Here is a 26,663-nt window from a genome sequence, read left to right as displayed (position 1 = left end):
CCATCGAAGTAATCTTTGATTTCATGGAGCTGGCAGATGCAGACCGAATCATGTGTGCCATATTCCTTCTAGCAGGGAATGCCAGACGGCGGTGGGAGAGTGCATCAGTGTCAGTGAATTTGCTAACACTGACGTGGGATGGTTTTAAGGAGGTTTTCTACTCCAAGTACTTCACTGAGGAAGTACGCAGGGAATGCCAGACGGTGGTGGGAGAGTGCATCAGATGGGTGTCATATGATGATTATACCGAACAACCCTTCCTCGAACTTTCCAAGTGGTTATCATTCATCGAGATGATAAGTCCGTGGTTATGATTGTACATCATTAGTCCTTACAACCCGGGACAACACTGAGGCTCTATATGCTAGGGCTGTGCTTTGACTCATTTACCGGCTCCAGGAAAGTCATCAGGTGGCGAGGTTGGGTACAGTCACGACACATATAGGATCCAGTGTATTGTACTCAAGATTCACCGCTGACCTACGGGTGTGGATATCCTATGTGATCTGATGTAATAATAGTGCATGAAATCTCTGGCCAGAGTATGAGATGTACATTAGAGAAGGAGTTCTCCAATGGTACATGCGATGCCACTATTTATATGTATCACATAGTTATCGAATTATTATGCAACCCTCGATGAACCAATGGTTGCAGATTCGATCGAGATATATGAGATGAAGGGACCGTAGTGTACGGTAATCATAATCGACTGGTTCTTGCAGACACTATCAGTGATACCTAGGGAATCATGTGGCGAGACGCTCTTACCATGGTTCGATGGATTTAATCAGAAATATGACTTTCTGACATTCTCGTGATCAATTGTTGATATATAGAATGGGGCAAATAAGGGTAAGCCCGCATAAAGGATTATATCCTGAATCACAAGGAGTTGTGAACCCACGGCTAGCTGTATCCCTGAACCATTGAGGGTCACACAAGCACTGGATCGTTTGTTCCCGTTGAGAGAATAAATTCAAGAAGTTGAATTTAAATTATGATATAGTAAATTCAAGGAATTGAATTTATGATAATTAAATTTTCTGAGAATAAATTCAAAGGAGTTGAATTTATAAAATTTAAGAATTTAATTTATTAAACTCAAAAGTTGAGTTTATTAAATATTAAGTTTTTGGAGGTGATAAATTCAAATAGTTGAATTTATAATTTAAATATTAAATTCAAATGTTGAATTTATAATTTATTTAATTTATTAAGCTCAAAAGTTGGGTTAATTAAATATAGTTGGAAGTATGTTTAATAGACTTGTAGAAGTACAAGTCCAACATACTAAATAATTAAAGTTTTTAATGGACATTGATTAATTAATTAAACTAGTTGGACTAGTCCAAATAATTAATCAGGCCCATTAATGTTAATTAGTATCAAAAAAGACAGCCGCGATACTACTGGAGAGTACGGTTTCAATATTACTCTCCAGTAGTATCGCGGCTGTCTTTTTTGATACCATTGTTTCTGGTACAGAAGTTCTTATAAAAATGGTAAATGCCCTACCTTTGAGTGCGGGTAGCCAAGTGTGGAGCGGATAACTGCTGAAAGCATCTAAGTAGTAAGCCCACCCCAATTGAGTATTGGGTTATGACTTAATTATAAAAAGGTGTAATCAAGCCATAACTCTAGCCACCACACTTCCAAATTTTAGAAATTCCTCCATATTGTCTCTCAAACTATAATCTCCGATGTTAAAACTTCTTCTAATTTTTCTAGTGCCGATTGGAAGAGGAATAAATCTTCTAGTCGTGGACCTGCTTAGAAGAATAAAGAAGGAGTTCGTTGAAAAAAGTTCGTAGGGATTCATCAAGAGCTATCTCCGCTAAACCCAGAATAGTTAGAGGCAAGTGACTTGTTCACCAAAGGTATAAATTCTAACGCCCTATGAATGTTTATTTATAAAATCATACGAGTGTCTAAAACAAATATATTTTGAGTGTCAAAATAAAATAAAAATTTTAAAATTTCTGCTGCGTTTGGGCACGAGAAAACCGATATCTAACAAATCCTTCACTCTAAAGTAATAACATGTATACCAAATCTTTATTTTACATGAAGTTACGTCATGTTTTTTATCTATGTATATTAATTGAATATCGATATGTTATACATCATTCATGGTCTAATTCGATATTCCACAAACCAAACAGTATGTATGTTATAAGAATTTAACCATATTTATTATTAAAAAAAATTGAACCATATTTTAATCTCAATACTGTGAAATTGTTAAAAATTTATAGCATATCCTTCTGCCAAAATTTGACCATTATCATAAAATTAATTAATAAAAAGAAAACAAAATATGTCATCATATTTTATTTTATGCAAAAGGGTGAGATATTAAAAAATGTATAATATAATATAGAGATGATAAATTAAAAAATATAGATGAAAAAAGAGATATAACTCAAAATTATTGTGAAACTCAAATCAAATATTTCGATAAAAAAGGATGAAAACAAATAAATATCTTATCATCCATTTAAAATTGTGTTAAAAGTGATCGACTGTAGTTGGAATCACATTGAGAAAATGATGCTCATTAGTAGATAATTCCATATTTGGCTACTTTGTTTTCGCGTTGGATATATATATATAAACAAATCATGAATCGTAATTTGAACAATACATAATATTATATATCTTTAATCTCGATTATTGATAATTTTATCAAGTTTATATAAAAAAGAGAAAACACTCGATTTTTGTGATATAGCTCAAAACACAACAGAGATATACCGAAATTTGAAAAAGAAAATCAATTAGAAATTTTCAATACCAAATTTTAATAACCGACGTAAATATAATGTTAAAATTCAAGTATCGGAATTATTAGTTATGATGATATCATGTTTGATATCCCTAAAATCTTCACATCTAGACGGATCCAAGTCCATATCAGAATTGACCATAGTCCTAAAAGAGTCAAGCCCCATTATTGGGCAACGGCCCAGCTACCGAGCATAACCATACAATTAGAAGTCTAAGCCCATATGTTGAGTCTATGAATCCCCAATAAGGCATATCTACCCAACCCCGTCTATTTGAGTCCCAAGCCCACCAAGGGGCCGAGAAATCCGAGCTTTGACGCGGTTAGGGGATCTGAAGATATTCTTATTAATAGGTAAGGATGCTGATAAATAGGAGATTCGATTAAATCTAATTGAGATAAGGAAAGAGTCCTAGCCGCCATCAAGAGTTTCAGCCGCCATGGTCACAGAGTCCCATTGATTGAAATCTCCTATCTCAAGTAGGATTCTACCTCAGCAAGAGTCATACTCCAATAAGTTATCTAGCATCTCATGCCTCTAAAAATATCAGCCGAGATACTAGCTGAAGAATTCTCTAAAAACTTCAAATTCCCAAACATCGCAGAGTATGATGGGAAGGGAGACCCCGAGGACCACAAATAACGGTTCGAAAATGTTGCACTCCTCCATCAGTACTCGAACCCCATCAAGTGTCGAGTCTTCCTTACCACTCTAATAGGGTCGGCCCAGCAGTGGTTCAACCTGCTTCAGCTCGGTGACATCAAAATTTTCTAGGAGTTTAGTCGAGCCTTCCTCTATCAATTCGCCAGCAGCAAAAAACACCCAATCACTCCTTTTGATCTCTTTGCTATGAGACAGCAGGAACACGAGAGCTTACGAGCATACATACGACGGTTCAGCGCTGTGGTCATTGAAGTGTCATCTACCACGTCCAACCTATTGAAAAGTGCATTCGTTCAAGGGCTCACTACGGAGGATTTCCTGAAATCATTAATAAAAAAGCGAGTAAATACTTATGATGAACTACTGGCTTTAGCAGACAAGCACGTTAATCTTGAAGAAGTCCAGCTCACCCAAGATCATTAGCGGAAGGATACAACCAACAGCCCAAGAAAATCCAAGGCTATCAATTTGGCTCCTCGTCCGGGGCCAATCCACTCGTCTGGAGCCCTTGGGCTAGTTTGCTGCATATGCCCAATAAAAGTCAGTAAACTCATGGCCCTTCAAATATGCGAGAACAAACACCTCATACACAGGCCTCGGGGAAGTGACCAGGGGTCTCGGAGGCCCAGATCTGACCGATACTGCGACTTTCACAAAGAATACGGGCATACCAACGACGAATGTAAACATATAGATCATGAGAGAGAGCGAATATTCCAAAATGATGCGGAAATAAAAGACATCCTGACACAAAGAGGGCCAGACTACTAATCACTTAAAAGGACTAGGGAAGTGTCCGACCCAAAGACAGGAGAAGCAGAAGGGAGCCTTGAAGAGAACAACACCCCTTCNTAATATAAATTTTAAAAAATTATTTTAAACAGGATATGTTATCTATGTAAATTAATTATTAGTTCAAAGAAATTAATAAAAATAATAATATATTATAATTAGGTACAAAACCATAAAATTCTATACAAAAAGTTTACAAAAGTATATAAAAATCTCGCAAAAAAGTTTGCAGAAATTCATAAAAATGTGTTTGTAAATATGTGAGATTATGCAAAAATCAATAAAAACATATCAAATCAACAAAAGTCTATCATTTAAAAAAATAAATAAAAATTATCAAAATTTTAGATTGAATACACTCAATTAAAATAGAAATATTTATGTCAATAGATTTGTTATTTTTTTAAGAGTAAGTCTCTTGTGAGACGGTCTTACGAATCTTTATATGTGAGACGTGTCAACCCTATCGATATTCACAATAAAAAGTAATACTCTTAGCATAAAAAGTAATACTTTATATGGATGACCCAAATAAGAGATCCGTCTCACAAAATACGATCTGTGAGACCGTCTCACACAAGTTTTCGCTTTTTTTTTTAAATCTTTCTTCATAGAAGAAGGATAATATTTTTTTAAAAAAAATACACATAGTGAAATATCTTTTAAAAAATTATCCCCTAAAATTATTATAAACCTATAATATTTTTCTAAAAAACAATTGTTCTAATAATGTGCAATAAATTTAATAAAAGAAATTAGAAGAAAAAAAATATAAAATAAAGCAGAAATATTTTTATTTTGCTATATAAAATTTGGAAAAAAATTAAAATTAATATTTTCTCTCTCCAAAAGTTGTTGTCCTACGTTGTATGTGCTCAAATCTCATTTGTTCGATTCCCAGGTGCCACTCCGAAATTACTTACGCCACGCCACGCCACGCCACGTTAGCCCTGTGTCGATAAAAGCAGTTGCATGCAACTGTGATTCTCCACTGAAGCGTAATCGCCGTAGTAATCTTAGTGCCTGATGGCCATGAATCGATGCCGTTTCTTTCTCCGGTTGCTTGCGATTCTTGGTCAGTGTCTGCATGCTCGGGCGGAGTTTGTGTTGGATGTCGATCAGTGAATTCTTTTCTTCGGTTGTTTTGTTTTGTTGGTTTTGCTTGTGCTAGAATTATAATCTAGGTTATAGAATTAGGAAAGTGGGTTTTCCCCTAATTTTCTTACTAAGTTGAATGTGTTGGATTTGGATGATTGAGATTCATCGTTGTGGGTTGTACTTGGATTTATGATCTATTGGGTTAATTATTGGAAAATTGAATTAATGGGTAGCTCTCAAATTAAAATAAGAGAAAGATGATTTTTTATTGGTTTTTGTGGCGAAATTTGTATACCTTAGATTGAGATATCGCAGACCTTCGACTACGATGCCCCTTTTGTTATATGTAACAAATAATCGAAGATATTCTCCTTTGGTAGAGTACCCAAGAGTTTACTTCACCTTGTGAATCATATATATTTTAAGAAATACACATGGAATTAGAACAGTTTTCATCCGTTCGGCCCTTCTCTCAGCCACCAAAACTTGTCTCTCCTCCCCCGCCGACCCCAATGGATCATACTATAGGAGGCGATGAGTCATTGATTCAACTAGGTAGTAAGGTTGGCAGAAAATTTGACATCTTGTCATGAGTTCGTATTCATTTAATTCGAACGCCGTTTTTCCTCTTTTTTCCTCCTTAAAGCTCAGGAAAAGGGTTAACTTAATCTTCTAATTCTATGGCCTCGACTTTATGGAATTTTTACATGATTAAACATTATTTTTAGTGTGCTGTGATCATGATTAAACATTATTTTTAGTGTGATGTGTAATCAATACCATATACAGCAAAAAACAAATGGATAAATTCTTTTGTACAGAGTACAACAAGAGAACAAGTAAAATACTTATTCCACCTTTATTTGCATACTCTGTCAGGCAGACTGACACTTTACACAAGAGCGTGTAGGTTGCATTAGCCCACTTTTATCCTCTCTTCATCATCGTTAGTAGGGTACAGATGTTCCTACATACCCAACTCTGACAATAGAAAACGCCAATGCCTGGATTAGAAGGTAAATATAGAAATGGTCGTTATCATATACTATGTTGTATATGGCACGTGTAGCAGAAATATTCCCATAATAAGTTCAGCTAAGTGGATCCCGTGTAACAAAATGAATTTAAGTTCATGACTGGTTACAATTTGAATTGTCTCTCACACGGGGTGCATAGGATTTTGATCAATTAAGGGTTCATCTCTTACTTCCCCACAAAGTAAACGGAGATTCATAGACGTGGATTTTGGTCTTTCATGTGCTTGGTTACATCCATCATTTGTAAAATGTTTCTATTTTTGTTGTTGGATGGTTAACTTTCTAAATTCAGTCATCCACCTTCAGAATCTGGCAGATTGATCCCTAGCTGCTTTGGCAGATGGACTTCAGGCATTAAGATTTTTGCTGGGATTACGATACAGTAAAAGAAAACTGTAACCATGTGCAATGCTCTTGTTTATCTTTACAAAGAAAAATGCATGACACACAATGCAGTTAAGGAACGGAAGTGGCATGTCATTTATGCATTTTTCTTTGTAATACTTATGCATGCCAATCTCGCTGGTGTCTTTTGAAATCTTACATTAAATAAGATGATACTTTCTAAATTTTATTGTCTTGACTTTTTTTTGGGAGAATATCAAGTATAATGTCTTTGGCCTTACCAGATTTCCACCTTGCTTGAATCGAGCCCAATTCTTGGTTTTCAAGTAGGTAGGGGGATGGTCCTCCAGAGAAAATCTTCTGGCTGGAAATCTACATCAAAGATGACTACAAATTCGCAAGCCTCAACATAATCCTGTTTTTAAATCTTCTAGAATGGTGCCCATTCCTTGTTTCATACTTTATATCCACACCTTTCTGGATCCATTTTTGGCACTCTAATTTCACCAGTGCCTGCCATTTAGTCTTCGGAATCAATATGCAGACAAGAATGTAACAGAAAACTTATGCAGATTACATCTGGATTCTGGGGCTGAGCTCTATACCCGTAAGAATTCATTGGTGGAATCATCAAGAACCTGCACAATGAGTCAATTTGCTGGCCATGAAAGACTAGATACAGCTCCAATTGATATCTTATAAAACTAATTCAAAAAGAACCTTTTTTTCTTTATTTATCTAGTTGCTACACATTTTTAAGATTTGATTCTATGCCACACAGTACGAATTTGAAAGCTTTAAAATCAGATCGTTTTCAGAGTGGATCCTGTGTACGAGTCCACCCCTATGTACTACTGGTGTAAGCTTTTCTTCATTTGTGTTTAGCAGCTTTTATGAAGCTTTAAATACTGTTATGCTGTGTGTTCACTTTTATTATATTGATAGTTTTTTTTTCACTTTTGGTAATAATTTACAGAATCCTAGTTTCATAGATGCTCATGGGATGTTTCAGTTTTGTATCTGATAGGATTCTAATCGACTGCTTCTTCGATATGGAAATTATAAACTGGAATTCTGTTGTGTTACATGTAAAATCTTTATGTCTTGTATACATATTATGATCAAACCTTAAAAAACTTTTGGGGCTTTGGTGAAGTATAATGGTAACTGCTTTATGTCTTGTATACATAAATACATATTATGATCAAATTTTAAACTACTTTTGGGGATTTGGCGAATTATTGTGGCTACGAAGTACTTTTGTACATTAACTTACTATATTTCTTGTACGAGATTAATCATTGTTGTATATGGAATTAAGTGTTCTACCTTACGAGACTGAAGACCTACCTTTAAACAAGTGGATAACAAACAATTATGCTCATCAATCTCGTACATTTGATGCAACAAAAAGTGCAAACAAGTAGATTATGCCAACCAATTGAACTCAAAACATTTTTTATCAATCAAATAACTTGGAGAAAGAGAGAGAGAGAGAGAGAGAGAGAGAGAGAGAATGCACGACCGATTTGTTTAATTTACTCTGCAACTATGGAAGTATGTGTGCTCCTGGTTGTACAATGTTAGAGATTTAGAATAACCAAGATAGACGGTAGTATCGTGGAAGCTCTGAATTGTAAAGTTATTGTTTGCAACACATTTCACTTCTCATTCAAGAAACTTAAACTCTTTATTTCTTATTATTCAAGAATCTTCAACTTTCTTTGAATCGTATATGCATGTAGCTATGTAATATGCATGGAATACTTCAATATTATGAAATTTGGAAAGATGATTGCTTCTGATTCATTGAAATCTATGTGGTTATTCTATTGATTATTAACTGATGACAGGTATCATCGAAATGAATAATGAATCATTATTTCTGTGGAAGCCTGCTACACGATTGATGCACTTTATATGACCAGAAGAAAGCAGGTAAAGACACCAGCATTCAAACTAGAAACTCTAGTGTTTTACCTCCTTTTCGTGATACATTGGGATTTGAGCCAACACCATCTGATAGTTCCTTTTTTCTCCATCCGGTCTTCTTTTATTGTATCTAGCTGGTACTTTTTGTATCTTTCATTTTCAAGACATTTGACACATGATAACGGTAGCCATGTAGCCCCGTTCAAAGAAAAGTATAATTGACATCCCTGTGAATGTGTAAAGTGCAATTTGTACAAGAGGTGCAATTATTTGAACTCGCATACTCTCCCAAGTATAGTTGATACTTCTCGTGGGATAGTAAGGATGATATGTTGAATCTAGACTCTAGAGTCAAAGCAAATGAGACATAAAGAAATTAAGGCGAAATGCCATGAAGGTTGTGGTTACAATGCTTTAGGCAGCTTAGTTTTTTGCTTTAAATAGGTGTAGGGAAAGGCATGGGCAAGGACATGTTAAATGGATTAGGTGGAAGATGCACCAAAGGACTTATTCTATGGAAAGTAAGCTTCCTCGGTTTGAGAGACACTCGGAGTGCATGCAAATAAAGTTGCTGCAACGTAGTACTTGCTAGCCGAAATTCTGGCCTTTTCAACAATGTTGCAGTTGAAGCATTAAATATGGATAGTTTTCTTTTAAGGACTTTTACCTTGAGTTGGATACAAAGCTAGAGGTGCAGCTTCACTTATTATCTACCATAGGGAAGTTGCTCCTTTAACCTGCATTGATTTTTATTGATTTTAGTTTGCATATACTGTCTTGCTTTCTTTAGTATGGCCATTACAAAAATTACAAATCTAACCCTATTGAAAAAAGCGCCAAACTACCATTATTCTTCTTTTCTAATCTCAATCAAAGGAAGGGCAAGAAATAAAAAAGTCTCAAACCTGTAATTAACTTCTATCCTTCCCATATCTTTCCCCCATTTTGTGTCTCTCACTCATCTTTCCTAATAAACCTTCTTTTCCAAAACCAGCAAAACTGAATTGTTGAAATCCAAAACCAAAAGCAGAAATGATAACGAGGTTCAGATGGTCCTGGAAATCTACAAAGGCTGAGAGGGTTAAGTTGATGGAGTTACTGCTGAGAATTTCATGCAAACTATCGATCATTAAGGTTGTTTTGAAGCTATTTTTCTTCCATTATAATGTTATTGATGCGATCAAAGATACTACTATTTTACTATGATTTTTTGTTAGACTAGGGCGTTATTAACACGTTTCAACCTTTCTAACATTTATTGCAATTGAAGGAACTAAACATAAAATTAAAATGCAAGAGGTAAATTTATATTTTCAATTTCCTTATTTTCAGTTTCTACTTCAGTGTCATGAGTTTTATTTTTATGGGTTAATTTTTTTTCCCTGTCTCATTGTCAAACTTCCTTTGCATTTGGAATTCGATGGTCGTAGGCATGCTGCCTTTCAAACATGATTTCAAGTGACAAGTTAACTTTATTTTCTTAAGAATTTTTCTGTTTGCCATCACCGAATTTCCAATTTATATATTAGGTGTCATTCTTTATCATATTTATGGTGCTGTGATGAAATAGATATATTATGCCTACAACATGTCGGAAAAAGTGTGCTGATAAATTTTGTATTTATAGCTTTTCTCTGGGAATGCACCACATGGTATAGGATGTGGTATACCGCATGCTATAGGATTGATGTATGATTTTGGTATAATAGAGTACTGTAGTGAGCAATATTCACATAGCTTCAAAAATACCTTTTAAAGGAAAATGGCGACAAATCAATAAACTAAATCTGCCTTCCACTATATTATGTGATTTACAGTGGGTGAAACTGGGAAGTCATTTGTCGGACATCAAGTAAGCTGATTTAAATTTATTATTATCGTTCCTCTTGGTTATTTTCCTCATCTTCTTTGCATCATTTAGCCAAAAAGTTGACGGGGAGAGGCTAGGAAATAAATGATAGCTGTGCTCTTTTTCTGTACCTTTAAGTGATCTAAACGGTGTTGTGTGTATGCCGAGGAGTTATAGAAACACAGTTCATACTTTGGAGGAATGGGGTTCTTTTGCTATGTCTAAAAAATGAAGTACTGTTGCTATGAATATTTAGTTTGTTCCATTTTAAGTTATTTGGTTGCAACAAGGGGAACTATGCTATGTATGTTTGTTTGTTTTGTCCATGGATTATGATATTCTATGGTGTGTGGTTTTATTGGTATGGTATTTTATTTATAATGCAAACAAAATTTGTATTGGTTTGTGAATTGAGTATCTTTAAATGGAAGAAGCTTTTATTTATATGGTATTATATTTGTTCGATATGTGGATATAACTGCATGTGGATTCATGGATATAACTGCATGTGGATTCACAATACCTCTCACTACTATGGTTGTCAGCGTATCAATGTCCCTATTCAACTACATTTTCTATGATGAAAATTTTGTATAACATTTATTAAATTTTGTGGGTCTGTTACGGAAAATCACCCAGGGCCTGGAACCATAAGATAATTCCCAATTTTCCTTGGAATTTTATCATCTTTACTATAGATATTTATTTTTATTTTATGTTATTTGTTAATTTTTGTTATCTTTTCTTGTTGTGAAAGATATTATTCAGAAAATCGGAAGAGAAATGATGTTCATTTAGTTTCCTGTAGAAAACCAAATGAATTTTGGTAAAGATGCAGGCAGCGTTGAAAGCATAAATGGTGCTTTCTTTTATACTGTGTGGATGGTGTTGCCAAGAAAATAGAAACTCTAATAAGAGTGAAGGTAATAACTTATTCACCACATTGCATTTGACTCTTATCACTTGATGTTTTTAGCTACAGAGTAAAATATAAAAAAGAGGCATTAGATGGTTTGAAAGTGTGATCTCAACTGAGTTTGGTTTGTGCAAAAAGTTGTTAAAATCAAATCTTCTAGTGGAACTCTCCGGAGACTTAAAAGGATTTGCGTTTCGAACTTACATAAAATATTTTGCCTCACTTAATTTCTGCAATCTCTTCTCACTTTTAATATCAGTTTTATCGGTTCTGTTGAATATCAGCCTTCAGTGTGCTTGAATTGTTTCAGCACATCTGTTAGAACTGTTTCATCATTTAATATTATCTTAGTAGTTCTACTGATCGGTCAGACCAAGAAATAGACTTTTGGTTGCTAACACAACCAAAAGACTAGGTAGTAAGGATTGGATAGTGTGTCTTGTCTGCTTTCCAATGTAACTAACAGATCAGTCTCTGCAATTCCTAGCAGTTTCAATCGAAGAAATTCCCCTTGTACTGGACACCACTTCCGGCCTTCAAATGGGCAGTTCTCTAGCCCGAGTGACTCAAGATTATTAGGCAAAGAACCCCGCAATTGTCATCATATCTTTTTATGTGACTAAAAATTAAATTAAATTAAATTTTTTTTTATAATTGTTGACGAGCAAAGCTAGCTATCTTAGAAATTGAACAAGAACTGAAACCGGAGCTTTGCTCCACTGATTTCGCCCCGGGATTTTATATGTAACGGTTCGACTTCGAGCCTCCTCAATCCTTAGATTTAGGAATATAAAAAAAAAATGAATGACTGATTTGCCTGCAAAAGCTAATAGTATATATCACTTAATGTTATATTTCCTATTTGCATTTATAAATTAAGAAAAAATGAACAGTTTCAAGTATCAATCAAAAGAAAAAATTTAAACAACTATCACATCACAAAAGATAAAATATTAGTTAATACAAAAAATTGCGTTAGAAATATACTTATAAAATATGTAGAATGGGAAAATTGAAATTTTATATTATAATAATTGATTTCAAGAAAAAAAATTCAAAAATTATAATGAAAGAATTATATTATTAAATAATTAATTAGAAGTTCAAAAAATTAATAATTTTCATATTATTTACACGACATGATTCATTTAAGAAGAAAGTTATGATAATTAATTTAAAGCGTGAATTCAATATCAAAATAATAGCTAAAAATATTGAATCTCGATTTACATTTAAATAAATCAATTAAAATNTTTGCTCCACTGATTTCGCCCGGGATTTTATATGTAATGGTTCGACTTCGAGCCTCCTCAATCCTTAGATTTAGGAATATAAAAAAAAATGAATGACTGATTTGCCTGCAAAAGCTAATAGTATATATCACTTAATATTATATTTCCTATTTGCATTTATAAATTAAGAAAAAATGAACAGTTTCAAGTATCAATCAAAAGAAAAAATTTAAACAACTATAGTTTTAAAGTTATTCTACATTTTATTTTCTGTTAAATTTTTAAAACAAACGACAAAGCCGAAAATGAAACATGCATTTATCATAATTCAAGAGAAACCAAACCTTTTTACATGGAATGTAAAAAAATTTATCCAACACAAAGAAAATCAGAAAAATAATAAAAAAAATTGTTTGCTCTAAATCTTCTATGACAGAATCAATAAGCTTTGCTGGACGTCCGGTAATAACTATATTTTTAGATTTGAATAATACATAAGTAATCTCACGCCTCCATATTTTGACTTGACTATATATATATAATGCTTAACAAAAGTAAATTTTGGTTGTCTGTATATATATATCGACAGTTTTGAGAGAGGAGTATTTGTGTATTTGTTATATGTTTTGTACAACACACGAAATTCAATACAAAAATTTCATTTATCAAAATAATCATGATAAATTGAATACAAAATTTCATTAAATAACAGCAAAATCTGACGATATAATTATTTTAAATATAGACGTAAGATATCTTAGTCATTTAACATTACTTATTACCCAAGTGTCTAGCAAAAGTTTATGACGACAGAGTTTGTTTAATACAATTTATCTGAATAAATATCGAAAGATATCAACTTATTGTCTAAAAAATTATATGATGTTGGATTAACCGTAAAATTGGGGTTTAGGTTTATATGTAAGACGAACAGCGATTTCTGTGATGATTGATCTCTCCGGTAGAAGATAGCGGGCAACTCTTCTCTATTTTTTTTCAATCGAGCATGCTGAACCTAATTTGCAGGAGAAATTTTGGTTCTGTGAGTAAACTTCATCTTCTCCAGTTTCATCTTTGTTCTTCGTTAAGCATCAGCACTCCTGATTACGATTCGAGAAATGGAAATGGGGACCCGTTTGCGGTCAATTATCTCTCGGAAAGATTAGGTTTTTCTAGGGAATGTGCTTTAAAAGCTTATACCAATGTCAAATTTAGGAGCTCAAGAAACCCGGATTCAGTCCTTGCGTTCCTCGAGGAAAATGGCCTTAGTGATGCCCAGATCAAGCATCTGATCAAACGTGTTCCCCAAATCCTAACATTGAAACCCCAGGATAATCTTTTGCCCAAGATCGAATTCCTCCGTTCTTTGGGCATATCTCGGGATGATATCGTCAAGATCATCGCAGTCGCCGGAAGTTTCATGAGGAGAAGCTTGGAGAATCGAATCATCCCGTCTTTCGATTTCGTGAAGGATATGCTGAAATCAGAGAAGGATGCAGTAGATGTTGTCAAGAGGTTTCCTAGTTTCCTATATATGGATTTACAGAAGACTCTGTGTCCGAATGTGGATATTTTGCTCGAGGCAGGTGTCCCGGAGATCAATGTTCGGCGTTTGTTCAAGCAACGTCCAAGAACTCTGTTGATGGATCCTGATGAATCTAAAGAGTATGTGGAGCGTATTGCCGAGATGGGTTTCAGCCCCCAGAGTGCGAATTTTGTTGTAGGTTTCGCAGTGATGAGGAGGTTCTGTAAATCGAGTTGGACTAAGAAGATGGACGTGTACAAGAGATGGGGTTATTCGGAGGATCACATACTCCTTGCTTTCAGGAGATACCCGCAGTGTATAGCAAAGTCAGAAGATAAAATTGATGCAGTATTGGATCATATTATAAATAGAATGGGCTGTGATCCATCGGCTTTTATCACGTTTCCGGCAATGATGTCTCTAAGCTTGAAGATAACTATTATTCCAAGGTGTTCGGTTTATCAAGTTTTGAAGTCAAAAGGTTTACTTTATAATGGAAGCATCACAGGTTTTCTTAGGCACACAAAAGAAAAATTTCTTGAGAAGTTTGTGTTGCCCTTTGTGGATGAAGTTCCGGAACTCTTGCAACTATATCCCTGTGATTTGAGTCCACCAAAAGGTTCATTGATGATAATACATCGTCCTAAGAATGAAAAATGCAAAATGCCTGAACAAAAGGATGGTCCTAGGGGTAGATAAGTTAGATTATAAATGTTCGAATAGGTGCCCAACAAACCAATTTTGGTCGTGAAATTTATTTAATCATCCTTCTGTCAAACATTCACATTATTCAGTCAATGATAAATTTATTTTTGATCCTGTTTGTCCATATACTCAATCTATTGCACAGATAAAAACATAGAGTGAAATATGGTTGCGCAAATGTTGACGATCATGAAATTTATAGTCTCCATACCTATTCCTGGTCTTAGAGTTAATTGTTGAGAAGGATATTGATTTGTTTCCTTCATAGCCATTGTAATCTCTTATACGTATGTAGGGATCTTGAGTGAGGGAGCTGGCTAAGTGTTAATCACGATTTAGTTGATTAAACCGAAATTGAGTTAAACCATCAAATATTATTTGAATAATGAACATGAAATATAAAAAATACAAGAAATATCAACTTAATTCTTTCATTCCTGTATTGAATAACATGTTCACGCGCATTTTTATTTTTATTTTTAGCTCGAAAACGGTTGAAATTATATTTCATTTCATGCTAAAATGTAAATTTTTTAAAAAAAATTGAAGAGAAAATTAATTGAAGAAGAGAAATTTTTTCTTTCTTCTAGGTTTACAGAAAATGAGGCAGTTTCAAAATATAGCCTTACAAGTTTGGTTACAATCCTTTGGTGATAATATTTGTATACCATGCAATCTTTTATCGTAGCAAAATAATCTGAGTTTCAAATTCCCGTTCGAGATTTGTTCATTCAACGTTGTAGAAAACTTTTGTCTGTCCTTTCTTTGTCCGAATTTGAGAAACCTGAACAAACAACACCAAGTGAGTCTGCAAAATACAGAAGGCATGGGGCTATTTCAAAGAAGCAGCACGAATAAAACGAAACCATTTGAATTCAAACAAGTCAATATCGTCGTTTTCACCAATCAATCTTGAAAGCCAGATTATGGGCATGGAGAAAGAACATCTAAGCTCAACTTCAGATACTCGGGATTTAAAAACATAATAGGACTATTAAAAGGAACCTAGGAATCCATGTGCATCAATTGCATCTCTCATTTAACCAAGAGGTTTAAGAGCTTGCCTTTATGTTGCGTTCACGCATTTTAAGTCAAACCTCCCTCCCAACAAGCTCGCAGATTCGAGGTATAAAAATGTTTTCCTTGCACTAACCAAACTAACTCGATTTCTTTGTAATGGCTTCTCGTGTTTCTAGTGGGGAGATCTTGGCATAATCCCTCAACCCAGTATATCTTACCGTTTTCAATAGTAGTCTACAGTGGTTCCGTGTTTCACTAAATAACCAATAACAAGATCAAAACAGACATTTCATTGGCTAGACAATCTCTTTACAATGTGCAAGTTGTGACTAAATACCGAGTACAGTAAAAATAATATATTTCAAATGATTAAACTACATGACAGGGGGTACCTTTAATCTTGAAATCTCGCTTATGTCACTAACGTGAGTACCTCCGCATGGACATCCTGGATTATCGTCTAACTTTACTATGCGAGGAGTGCTGTCCTGAAGAATCGGAAAGCAAAACGATGAGCAGAATAGCTGATGAGGACACAATTACAAGTATATTAGGAATATGTTGTGACCTTGGGTATATAATCAGGGAGCGATCCACCACATAATTCAGAAGCTTTATCATATGGTAAGACAAAGACTGAAACCTGAATCACATATTAAATCATCGACAGATATATACACCATTATAACTATAAAGTTCAATTAAAGGAGATGCTTGTTTCAATATGGAATATGAAAGAATCTGCTTACTTTACCGCCTTTCATAATCAAATTGTTAGCTTCTACTTCGAGTTCGTTTTGTTTAGCTTTCAATTCATCCTGTGAAATCGCGCCTTTGTATTCCACATATGGCCTGAAAAGATTTTTTGATTATGATTAACTTGAATTGATAACAACTTGCAATCTGATGGCACTACATATAAATATGAAAGAATCACGGTTGAATGAAAAGGGTAACATTGTTGAAGGACCAAAATTGATTTCAGTTAAAAAATTGTAGACATTGCGATTGTGAAACATTGTTGACATTGCGATTGTGGAGGAGAGGAACTAAGCAGTTCAAAAAAATCCCTCGATTTCATTTCCCTGGTTGATTTTTGTATATTTTGGTAACCAAATTGATAATCGAGAAACATCAGATGCTAAAACTGATTTAGTGAAGTACATTTGGCACTGAAAATATACAAACTTTTTAATTTCATATGATCATACAAACACCATATACGCATACCCGTCTGGAAAATGGTATCCTTTAGTAGGCTCCAAGTGATCCCATCCCACAGTTTTCATACAAACATCCAGCAAATGTCCAGCTGAGTGTAGCCTACAAAGTGGAAAGACTCGAAGTTATAGGGGAAAAAAGATGAGAGTAGCAAGATTACTTGTATAATAGAGGTTTTATTGACACAATACAGATTATAGCAAATTGTGTGAACCAAAATGAAAAACTCGATATTCAAGAACCACTATTAACTAGCAGCACAAATCACCGATTTCGTGAATGTGTTTCCAGTAGTGCCAAAATGCACATGTGAGTAGAAACTATTTAGATCTGTCTTTGATTTTGAAGCAAAGTTAATCCGGTTCTCCAGACGTTAGTTTGAAAATCAACACAAATCTTGATCAGCTATACATGAAATGAAGTCGAGAACCAACAAAAAATTTCACCGAAAACGTCTATTCTCCTCGCACAATCAATATCCAATTTCGAGAACAAACATCCCACATACACAAGCTAAAGATCCAACATTTCATACCTAGAATTGATCCTTCGCCTCAGTTCATCCACGCGTAACAAAACTTGAGTACCGCTCTCAATATTCCTTTCTGATGCCCCTTCTTGGGAGCCCTCAAAATACCCATAGTGATACACCTATCACATAATGAACCTAAAAGTAAGCGCAGCATACACAGAAACAAAAACAGAACTCGCACAAGACAGCAAACAGCAAAAAGAGAGAGAGAGAAGCTTAAAATTGGAACCAAGAAACACACAATTTTTTCCTTGAATCGAACATCTTGAACGACGAAACTGAACTCTGGATTGGATATGGAACCAGTATCTGAAGGTTGACCACCCCCTTGTGGATGAAAAATTGTAGAATCCAGCACCAATATATGTCTGCCATCATCTCCCTTTTCAAAAACCCAATACAAAAATTCACAATACATTAGTAATTCTTCAACGCTTTTTTAGCACAGTTAAGTGTACCGTAACCTCTTTAATTTTTTCAACATCCCATCACCAAAATCGAAAAACATCAATGAATCTTTAATAACATATACACCTGTGAGTGTTCAATAGTTAATCTTTTTAATAACCCATCAAGAAAATCACTAAAATGTGTGAAGAGGAACTGACCATCGAGGAGGAGAGGATGGTTCCAGTGGATTGAAGTTCCCGCATGTCATCATAGTATTTTAATGTTGTTGGTTTACGATTCGGATTCATGATGCCAACGTTTCTGTTTCTCACTTTGCAGGTTTCAGTTCTCAAATAACAAGTATCCAACTAATATAAAATCCAAAAAGGAGGAAGTATTTAACATTCAACTATAGATGATAATATTTTTCTTGATTGATTGCTAATGTAATATCTTTTTTTTTTATTGGTGAATATAAAATATTACGTATGATATTTAAATATTTAAAATACAGAAAACAAAACTTTTTTAGAATTGTACAAGAAAACCTTCAGATCACTTGTTTTTTCGGTTCTATCTTGTACTGAATATTTTTTTTCTTTCTTAGCAAGTTTATTGTTGGACGGCCTGGTCAATTCTATTAATTTTCATAATAATATATAAAAAAAATTTATGTGTGATCTAAATATGAGACTCGTCTCACAAAATTGACTCATGAGATCCTCTCACAAAAAAATTTTGTTTTTCTTTTTTAGGAAAATGTCGATGATTTAATTTCTTTTGAATAATTAAATCATGTTTTCATTTCATTTACTTCGAAGTAACCTTGAATTTGTTGGATTATATATATATATATATAGGTTGTGTGTGTTAATGAGCTTTCCATGTGTGTGAATGGAAATTAGGGAATGATAGGTTTGTAGCACACAAGAAAATTTAGGTGGTACAGAAGAGTTTATATTATATTATATTTTATAGAAATGTAAGAATGATTAGTAGGAGGCTCTCACACGCACGCCAGCGCAAGCGACCCAAATCATGGGCCCGATTTGAACTAGAAAAATCTTGACTTGTGTGCAAGTGTACGAGCGCGATTTGGGTACGTCAAATGTCGGACCGATCAAGGTAAAAATCGCCTAGCTAGGCTATGCCACCTTTTTGTCCCTCGGAAGAGACCTTCCACCTGCCCTGTGAGACCTTTCACATGCCTGATTGTTGGTGCTCCATCTGACTGGCTGTTGGTGCTTCGGCTACCTATTGATGGCAACATTTATCCTTTCGTATGGATGTTATCGGGGTGTATAAATAGAAGATGTGCCAAGGCCAGAAAACACATCCACTTTCTCCTTCGTTCCTGCATTCTGCCTCCTGTGTGTTCCGCTGATAAAGTTCAAATACTATTTAGTTCGCAGTGTATTGATTTGTTCAACATCACTGCAGGTCTGTCCATTGTATCCTGGGAAACAGTCGTTCGGTAAAATCCTCGAAACACATACCGGAGGGTACGAATCTATTTTAAGGAAATTGTACTGGCTATAGGTCTCGGTTTGGTTTTGTTCTTACATACATAATATGTTAAGATTGAGACTTGCACCTAACTCAACCCCAAAAGCTAGCTCAAGGGGGGAAGATTGTCCAAGTCCATATATGCAACTCTCAGATATTTTATCCAACCGATGTGAGACAGCTAACACATCACCTACTATGCCACCTTTTTTCCCTCGGAAGAGACCTTCCACCTGCCCTGTGAGACCTTTCACATGTCTGACCGTTGGTGCTCCATCTGACAAGTTGTTGGTGTTTCGGCTGCCTATTGATGGCAACCTTTGGCCTTTCGTATGGATGCTATCGGCATGTATAAATAGAGGATGTGCCAAGACCAGAAAACACATCCACTTTCTCCCTTGTTTCTGCATTCTGCCTCCTGCGTGTTCCGCTGATAAAGTTCAAGTACTATTTCGTATGCCAGTGTAGTGATTTGTGCAACATCACTGCAGGTCTGCCCCTTGTATCCTGGGAAATAGTCGTCAGGTAAAATCCTCGAAACACATACCAGAGAAGACAAATCTATTTTAAGAAAATTGTACTAGTTATAGATCTCAGTTTGGTTTTGTTATTACATACACGATATTTAAACTTTCAACAATATACTTTTTCTGTTTACTGCCTTGTCTTTGCAACTTCTACAATTATGCTATTAGAAATTTTGATAACAATCTTAAAACCGATTTACTCATTAAATGGTTTTTTTTCAGATATGCTACCGATACTAACGTGCAAAGAGAAACTGACCATGTTGTCCCTGCTGCAACTCCTCAAGTCGTCGCTCATGTCACCCCATCTGCTGCTGCGATTGTTGTGTCAGCCAGTCAAGGTAAAAAAAATCTGATAAGTTCATTGGTATGGACTTCAAGAGGTGGTAGCAGAAAATGCTGTTTTATTTGACGACACTGAACTTGGCCAGATTCCTATCCGAGGATGCTCCTAAACTAAAAGAGGGTGAGGGAGATGTTGAATCCGTCAGTGCTCTGGAGGCATGGAATCATTTTGATTTCCTATGCTGAAATTATGTACTTAATTAATTGGCCGATTCGCTCTACAATGTGTTTTGTGAAAAGAAAATAGCTAAAAATCTACGGGAATCCCTTGACAGAAAGTACAAAATCGAGGATTTCGGGCCAAGAATTTTCTTGGAGGCCGTTTTTTGGATTTTAAAATAGTGGATTCTAAGCCGGTTATCAGTCAAGTTCAAGAAGTTCAAATGATTCTTCACGAGATTCACGTCGAGGGGATGACTTTGAGCTAATCTTTTCAAGTGGGTGCTATTGTTGAGAACTACCACCAGCTTGGAAAGATTTCAAAAACTATTTGAAGCACAAGCGTAAGGAGATAAATGTTGAAACTCATTGTTCGAATTCGTATTGAGGAAGACAACAAGAGTTCTGAAAGACGATTGTTTTTTCCAGTTGCTGCCAAGCCAAATGTTGTCGACCATGGTCAAAGCTCCAAAAAAAAGAACATTTTCTTCTTCCAACAAAGCTGTGAACCTGGGATCCAAAAGAGGCATCTCAAAGAAAAAGTTCTTTGGTAAATGCTAAAAATTGATGGTATGGGTCACAAGGCCTTTGAATGTAAGAAGCCGAAGTGAAGCCGAGAGGCGAATGTGATAGAGAGCATTTCTCAGAAGATTTTGAACACGAATCTCTGTGTTGTAATATCAGAAGTTAATTTGGTGGATTCAAACCCAATGGTGTGGTGGATCGACACCGATGCCACTCGTCATGTTTGCTCGGAGAAGGAGATGTTTGCAAATCTTGAGGAATATGAGAATGGGGAAAAACTATTCGTGGAAAATTCCGCTACTTCTCAAATCAATGGTCAAGGAAAAGTTGTTCTAGAGATGACTCTGAACAATGTGCTATATGTACCAGACATCCATAAGAATTTGGTGTCCAGGTCACTTCTTAACAAGCATGGTTTCCGCATTGTTTTTGAGTCAGATAATATTGTTTTGTCTAAAAGTAGAATGTTTGTTGGCAAAGGTTATATTTGTAATGGTCTATTCAAACTCAATGTAATGGCTATTAAGCCTGTGATTAATAAAGTTAATATGTTTTCTTACTTGCTCAAGTCTTCTTGTTTGTAGCATGGTAGACTATGACACGTTAATTATGATACAAATTTGTAGACTAATTAACATGAAAAGCATTCCTACCGTCCAAATTGATAAACAACATAAATATGAAACTTGATTTGAGGCAAAACTAATGATATCATCTTTTCGAACAATTGAAAGAAATAGCTAACCCCTTGATATAATTCACAGTGATATATGTGATTTAAAAGATGTGCAAGCACGTGGTGAAAATATTTTATTACTTTTGTTGATAATCGCACAAAATTTTGTTTATGTTCTTAAAAGTAAAGATGAAGCAGTTGAGCTACAAGAGTGAAGTTGAAAACTAACTTAGCAAGAAAATTAAGGTGCTAAGAAGTGATCATGGATATGAATATGAATCACCATTTGCTGAGTTTTGTGCTCAACATGGTATCAAACACGAAAGAACTGCACCTTATTCTGCTCAGCAAAATGGCATTGCAGAGAGATAGAATCTCACCTTGAAAGAAATGATGAATACATTGTTATTAAGTTCTGGTTTATCACAGAACATGTGGGGGAAAGCTGTTCTAACAGCAAATTACCTATTAAATAAGGTGCATCGAAAGAAACAAGATAAAAGTCCATACGAGTTATGGAAAGGAAGAACTCCTTCCTACCAATACTTGCGAGTAAATGGTGTCTTGCCAAGGTAGCAATACCCACTCCGAAGAAAGTAAAGATATGACCAAATATTGTTGATTGCATTTTCATTGGATATGCTCAAAACAGTAGCGCTTATCGATTTCTTGTACATGAATATCAAATATCTTATATTCACAAGAATACGATAATGAAATTTATAAATGCTTTGTTCTTTAAACAAATGTTTCCATGCAACTGAAAAAGGACAAGAGGTTAACCATGAGGTTGAACCTAGACAGAGTAAGAGAGCTAGGACAGATAAATCATTTGATCTGAATTTCATCACCTTCATGATAGAGATTGAACCTCAAAGCTTCAAGGAAGCAACAAATTCATCTTAAGGGCCTCAATGGAAAAGGCTATCAATTCCAAAATATAATCTATTTACAAAACTATACATGGGAATTAGTTGATCTTCCTTCGGGAAGCAAACCGCTAGGCTGTAAATGGATTTTCAAATGAAAAATGAAATCATATGGAACCATATATAAGTAAAGCCAGATTGGTAATCAAGGGTTATCAATATCATCAACATGAAGGGCTTGATTACTTTAACACTTATTCTCCTGGAACGAGAATAACCTCGATTCGTGTGATACTTGCAATTGTCACCTTGCGGAATCTTGAAGTACAACAAATAGATGTAAAGACAGCTTTTCTACATGGAGATTTAGAAGAGGAAATTTACATGGAACAACCTGAGAGATTTTCTGCAACTCGGCAAGAAAATAAGGTTTGCAAACTGATGAAGTCTCTATATGACTTAAAACAAGAACAAAAGAAATGGCACAAAAATTTGATAAAGTCATGATAGAAAGTAGATTTAAATCTAGTGAATGCAACAAATGTGTATACGTGAAGTACAATGGAAATCGTTATGTCATTTTATGTCTTTACGTAGATGAGATACTTGTGATTGGTAGCAATGAAAAGATAAATAAATCCACAAAAAATTGTTAAACTCAAGATTCGACATGAAAGATTTGGGCTTAGCCGATGTGATTCTTAGAATTAAAATTCATATAACATCATAAGGGCTAATTCTAAGTTAGTCACATTATGTGAACAAAATCCTTGAAAAATTCAATAATGATGACTCCGCATGGCTAGAACCCTGATAGATACCAGTCAAAATCTATCAAAGAATCGAGGTAAGAGTATGTCTCAACTAGAATACTCTCGAGTCATTGAAAATCTGAAGTACTTAAAGTGTTGTACAAGACCAGATATAGCCTATGCAGTAAGAAAATTGAGTAGATTCGCGAGTAATTCAGGATTTGAACACTGGAAAGCAATTATCAGATTGCTAAGATACTTAAGGTGTGACGTACTGTACTTTTAAACTATTTAAAAATTTGCGGAAAAATAAAAAAAATTTTAAATAAGAATTAAACTTTCAATCAAAAGCTATTCATTCAAAATATTTGCAATACAAAGATCACAAATAAAGTTTGGTAAAAGTTTTTGTTTAAAATCTCATAACCAGAACATAAATCAGAGTATTTTGATCATTGCATAAAACTTCAAAACATGACGGTCCTCGGGTTTAGCCTCTCGCTCAGTCCAAGCCAGCTCACTGGTCCGCACCCTTCGTCCCCTCAAACTCATCATCACCTGCATCGATCAAGTCTAGTGAGTCTAAAGACTCAACACGTATAAACTGGAAGTAGCAAGTAATATGTAATAAAACCACACGCAACTTCAAAATAGAGCGTACATATTGGAAACGTAAATCTGAACATGATAACATAAACGTACTTGAGCGTGATCATAATAGCATAACATAGACGTACCATAATCATTAAAATTTTTCTTGAACTTGCTTGCATACTTGCATCGTACATACATGAGCGTACATATCATAATTTTGCGTAGAGATATGTTTCAAAGCAAGTGACCCATACATAATAAATGCCTGATCAGACAAACCACAGTACTGGGCTGATAGGGACGTATCCACTGCCACATACATGAGATCCCCGTTCATGCTTTAACGGGTGGATTGGTCTCCGTTCATGTTTTAACGCTTTCCAATCCTGATCTAAACCCGTTCATTCTTTAACGGGATGGAGAGGTCCTCGGCCACGTTCACCGATTTCCAAACCCATTCATAATTTGGTCACAAGACATTTATCATACCTCAAAAACTTGAAATATTTTCTTTTGCACGTCAACATACTTACTTGGCGTTGAGGGATTCGTTGGATCTCGTTTGGGGCCGCTGCTGCAACATACTAACGTGAGTTTAAATACGTACTTGCATAACTTAGACGTAGGTACTCGAGCTCACCACCAAAGTGATTAAATAGCTTATGACATTCTACTTCACTTGAGACTAGACCTCTTTTAATCATCGTACTAACCCATGACATAAAACCTCAAAGTAATCAATAACTTTTCCCAAAAAGTGAGGTACATGGACCCTGTGCCTGGGTCCGTGTACAGGTTCGTGTAGGTACTGTGAAGTGTGTCGTGTGGAAGAGGAAGGCACGGACCCCGTGCCATGGTCCGTGTGTGGGTCCGTGTAGGCTCTGGAAAATGACACTACGGAAGGAAAAAGGGCACGGACCCCATGTAGAGGTCCGGGTAAAGGTCCGTGTACCTACTGGAAATCTACACCTCGAGTAACACACTAGCACGGACCCCGTGCTAAGGTCCGGGAAGGGGTCCGTGTACCTGCTGTATACGCAAACTTACGAAATCCAATACATGAGCTGCCTAATATGCTAGACTCGATTGTACGGGATATAAACCGACACCTCGAGACCCTTCTTAGGATGCTACTACATTGACTTAAGCCTATACAATTGCCCCAAAACAACCACGCATCACACGTGCACAATAAACCCATAAACACGATCCTTGACAACAAAATGGTTTGCACGACTACTCATTCTCCCAAGTGCCTAACGACATGAAACGAAACATGCATAACCATTCCAACATCACTAACAATGTGCCTATATGCAGCAACGATCACCTTTCTATCCCCAACAAAGCCTGCAACATTAAAACTTCAAGAACGTATCAATATCATAATTTTCGGAAAAACGCAGTTTGAGCAGTCCCACGAAAAACACCGTAACGCACTCAATTTTCATCCAAAAATTTTGAGTTTTATATCAAATTAAAGGTATCAAAAATTTATATGATTTTTGTGTTGAAAGTTTTCTCAAAATCACGACCGAAAAATCGCAGTATTTAAAAAGACAGCAAAAACGTGATTTTAGATCCAAAAATAGTTTCAAAAGTGATCTAATTATAATTGCTCAAATTTCTACACAAAATTTACATGGTTTTCATACAAAATACATCGCAACGCATACTATGACATGATCGACGCAGAAAGAAACAGAATATACGTGTTTTTTTTATGATTAGNGACATGATCGACGCAGAAAGAAACAGAATATACGTGCCTTTTTTATGATTAAAAATACCGATATGACGATATCGACGCGAGAAGGATGCGAGAGACGATCCGGGACGAACGTGGCACTAAATTCCTTGAAGAAAACTCAAAAAAATGTGCTGGAAAAGTGCAGAGGAGTGGGCGGCTGCTCTTGGGAAGGAGAACCCTAGGTTTTCTTTTTAAAAATGAAATGAAGAGGCAATGAGGGTGTGGGTGTGTGTGTTGCGTGAATGGTGTGTGTAAACATGTGTGGGTGCGTGTGTTTTGTTGATAATTAGGGACTAAAGTTTAGCTTAATTATAAATTAACCATTAATTAAAATGGTAATCAAACAATAACCTTCCTTTAAATTTAAATAACCTCTCCTAATTTAAAAATAAAGTGTACAATTGTCAACTCTTTAAAACTTTAAAATCATAAAATCACCTAGTGATTAAATTAGGCTTTTAACATACTAAAAACTTAGTAAATTAGTTAAAATGCCACAACCTCAACTTAAAATAAAATACCGCATTTTTAAAATTGCCAAAATCGTCACCGGGTCTCTTTTCTCGATTCTGCCTCGAATAATCGCCTGAAAATGAAACTCGAGAAACATTTTAACTTGCATCACATAAACATGAATAATTTAACATAATGCAATTTGAATAAATAATGCATCATTAAAATAACTTTTAAATTTTAAATAATGATTTAACCATTAAATAAATGCATGGAATTTACGTGTACTGATTTTGGGCACTACATTTCCTCCCCCACTTATATAAATTTCATCCTCGAAATTAAATCTTACCGAAAAACTCCGGGTAGCGAATTCTCATATCTGCCTCGGACTCCCAAGTGGCCTCCTCCACTGATTGGTTCAACCACCGGACTTTGACCAGCTTGGTCACCTTGTTCTA

The 26,663-nt window shown here is 35.2% G+C and overlaps 2 protein-coding genes and 1 long non-coding RNA gene across 3 annotated transcripts; 2 read left to right on the top strand and 1 right to left on the bottom strand.

The window, feature by feature from the left end:
- The first annotated feature begins 5,769 nt into the window (after positions 1–5,769).
- Positions 5,770–11,453, top strand: LOC140961628 (uncharacterized). The gene is made up of 3 exons (XR_012172384.1): positions 5,770–5,905; positions 6,686–7,583; positions 8,578–11,453. It is a non-coding gene; the product is annotated as an uncharacterized lncRNA (long non-coding RNA).
- A 2,101-nt stretch (positions 11,454–13,554) lies between these two features.
- Positions 13,555–14,992, top strand: LOC140961913 (uncharacterized). Its single transcript, XM_073420698.1, has one exon. The coding sequence runs from the start codon at positions 13,660–13,662 to the stop codon at positions 14,875–14,877; it is 1,218 nt and encodes a 405-aa protein (XP_073276799.1). The 5' UTR covers positions 13,555–13,659; the 3' UTR covers positions 14,878–14,992.
- Positions 14,993–15,444: 452 nt separating this feature from the next.
- Positions 15,445–18,423, bottom strand: LOC140961914 (uncharacterized). The gene is made up of 8 exons (XM_073420699.1): positions 18,265–18,423; positions 17,898–18,038; positions 17,660–17,775; positions 17,134–17,226; positions 16,653–16,755; positions 16,472–16,546; positions 16,296–16,391; positions 15,445–15,667 (listed from the first exon to the last, which is right to left on the bottom strand). The coding sequence occupies exons 1-8, from the start codon at positions 18,352–18,354 to the stop codon at positions 15,611–15,613; spliced, it is 771 nt and encodes a 256-aa protein (XP_073276800.1). The 5' UTR covers positions 18,355–18,423; the 3' UTR covers positions 15,445–15,610.
- Between the last annotated feature and the right edge of the window lie 8,240 nt (positions 18,424–26,663).

Source organism: Primulina huaijiensis, chromosome 16 (assembly GCF_012295235.1).
Source record: "Primulina huaijiensis isolate GDHJ02 chromosome 16, ASM1229523v2, whole genome shotgun sequence".
NCBI classification, from domain to species: Eukaryota; Viridiplantae; Streptophyta; class Magnoliopsida; order Lamiales; family Gesneriaceae; genus Primulina; species Primulina huaijiensis.
Note: the sequence above shows the minus strand (reverse complement) of the source record. Positions and strands in the feature narration are given on the sequence as shown.

Bases quoted from the DNA above. Each gene is read 5' to 3' on its own strand.
- LOC140961913 (XM_073420698.1), top strand. From the start codon at position 13,660: ATGCTGAACCTAATTTGCAGGAGAAATTTTGGTTCTGTGAGTAAACTT.
- LOC140961914 (XM_073420699.1), bottom strand. From the start codon at position 18,354: ATGAATCCGAATCGTAAACCAACAACATTAAAATACTATGATGACATG. The intron at 16,756-17,133 runs GTATGCGTATAT...AAATCTTTTCAG, and splicing joins GGATACCATTTTCCAGACGG to GCCATATGTGGAATACAAAG. The intron at 16,392-16,471 runs GTCACAACATAT...CCGATTCTTCAG, and splicing joins TCCCTGATTATATACCCAAG to GACAGCACTCCTCGCATAGT.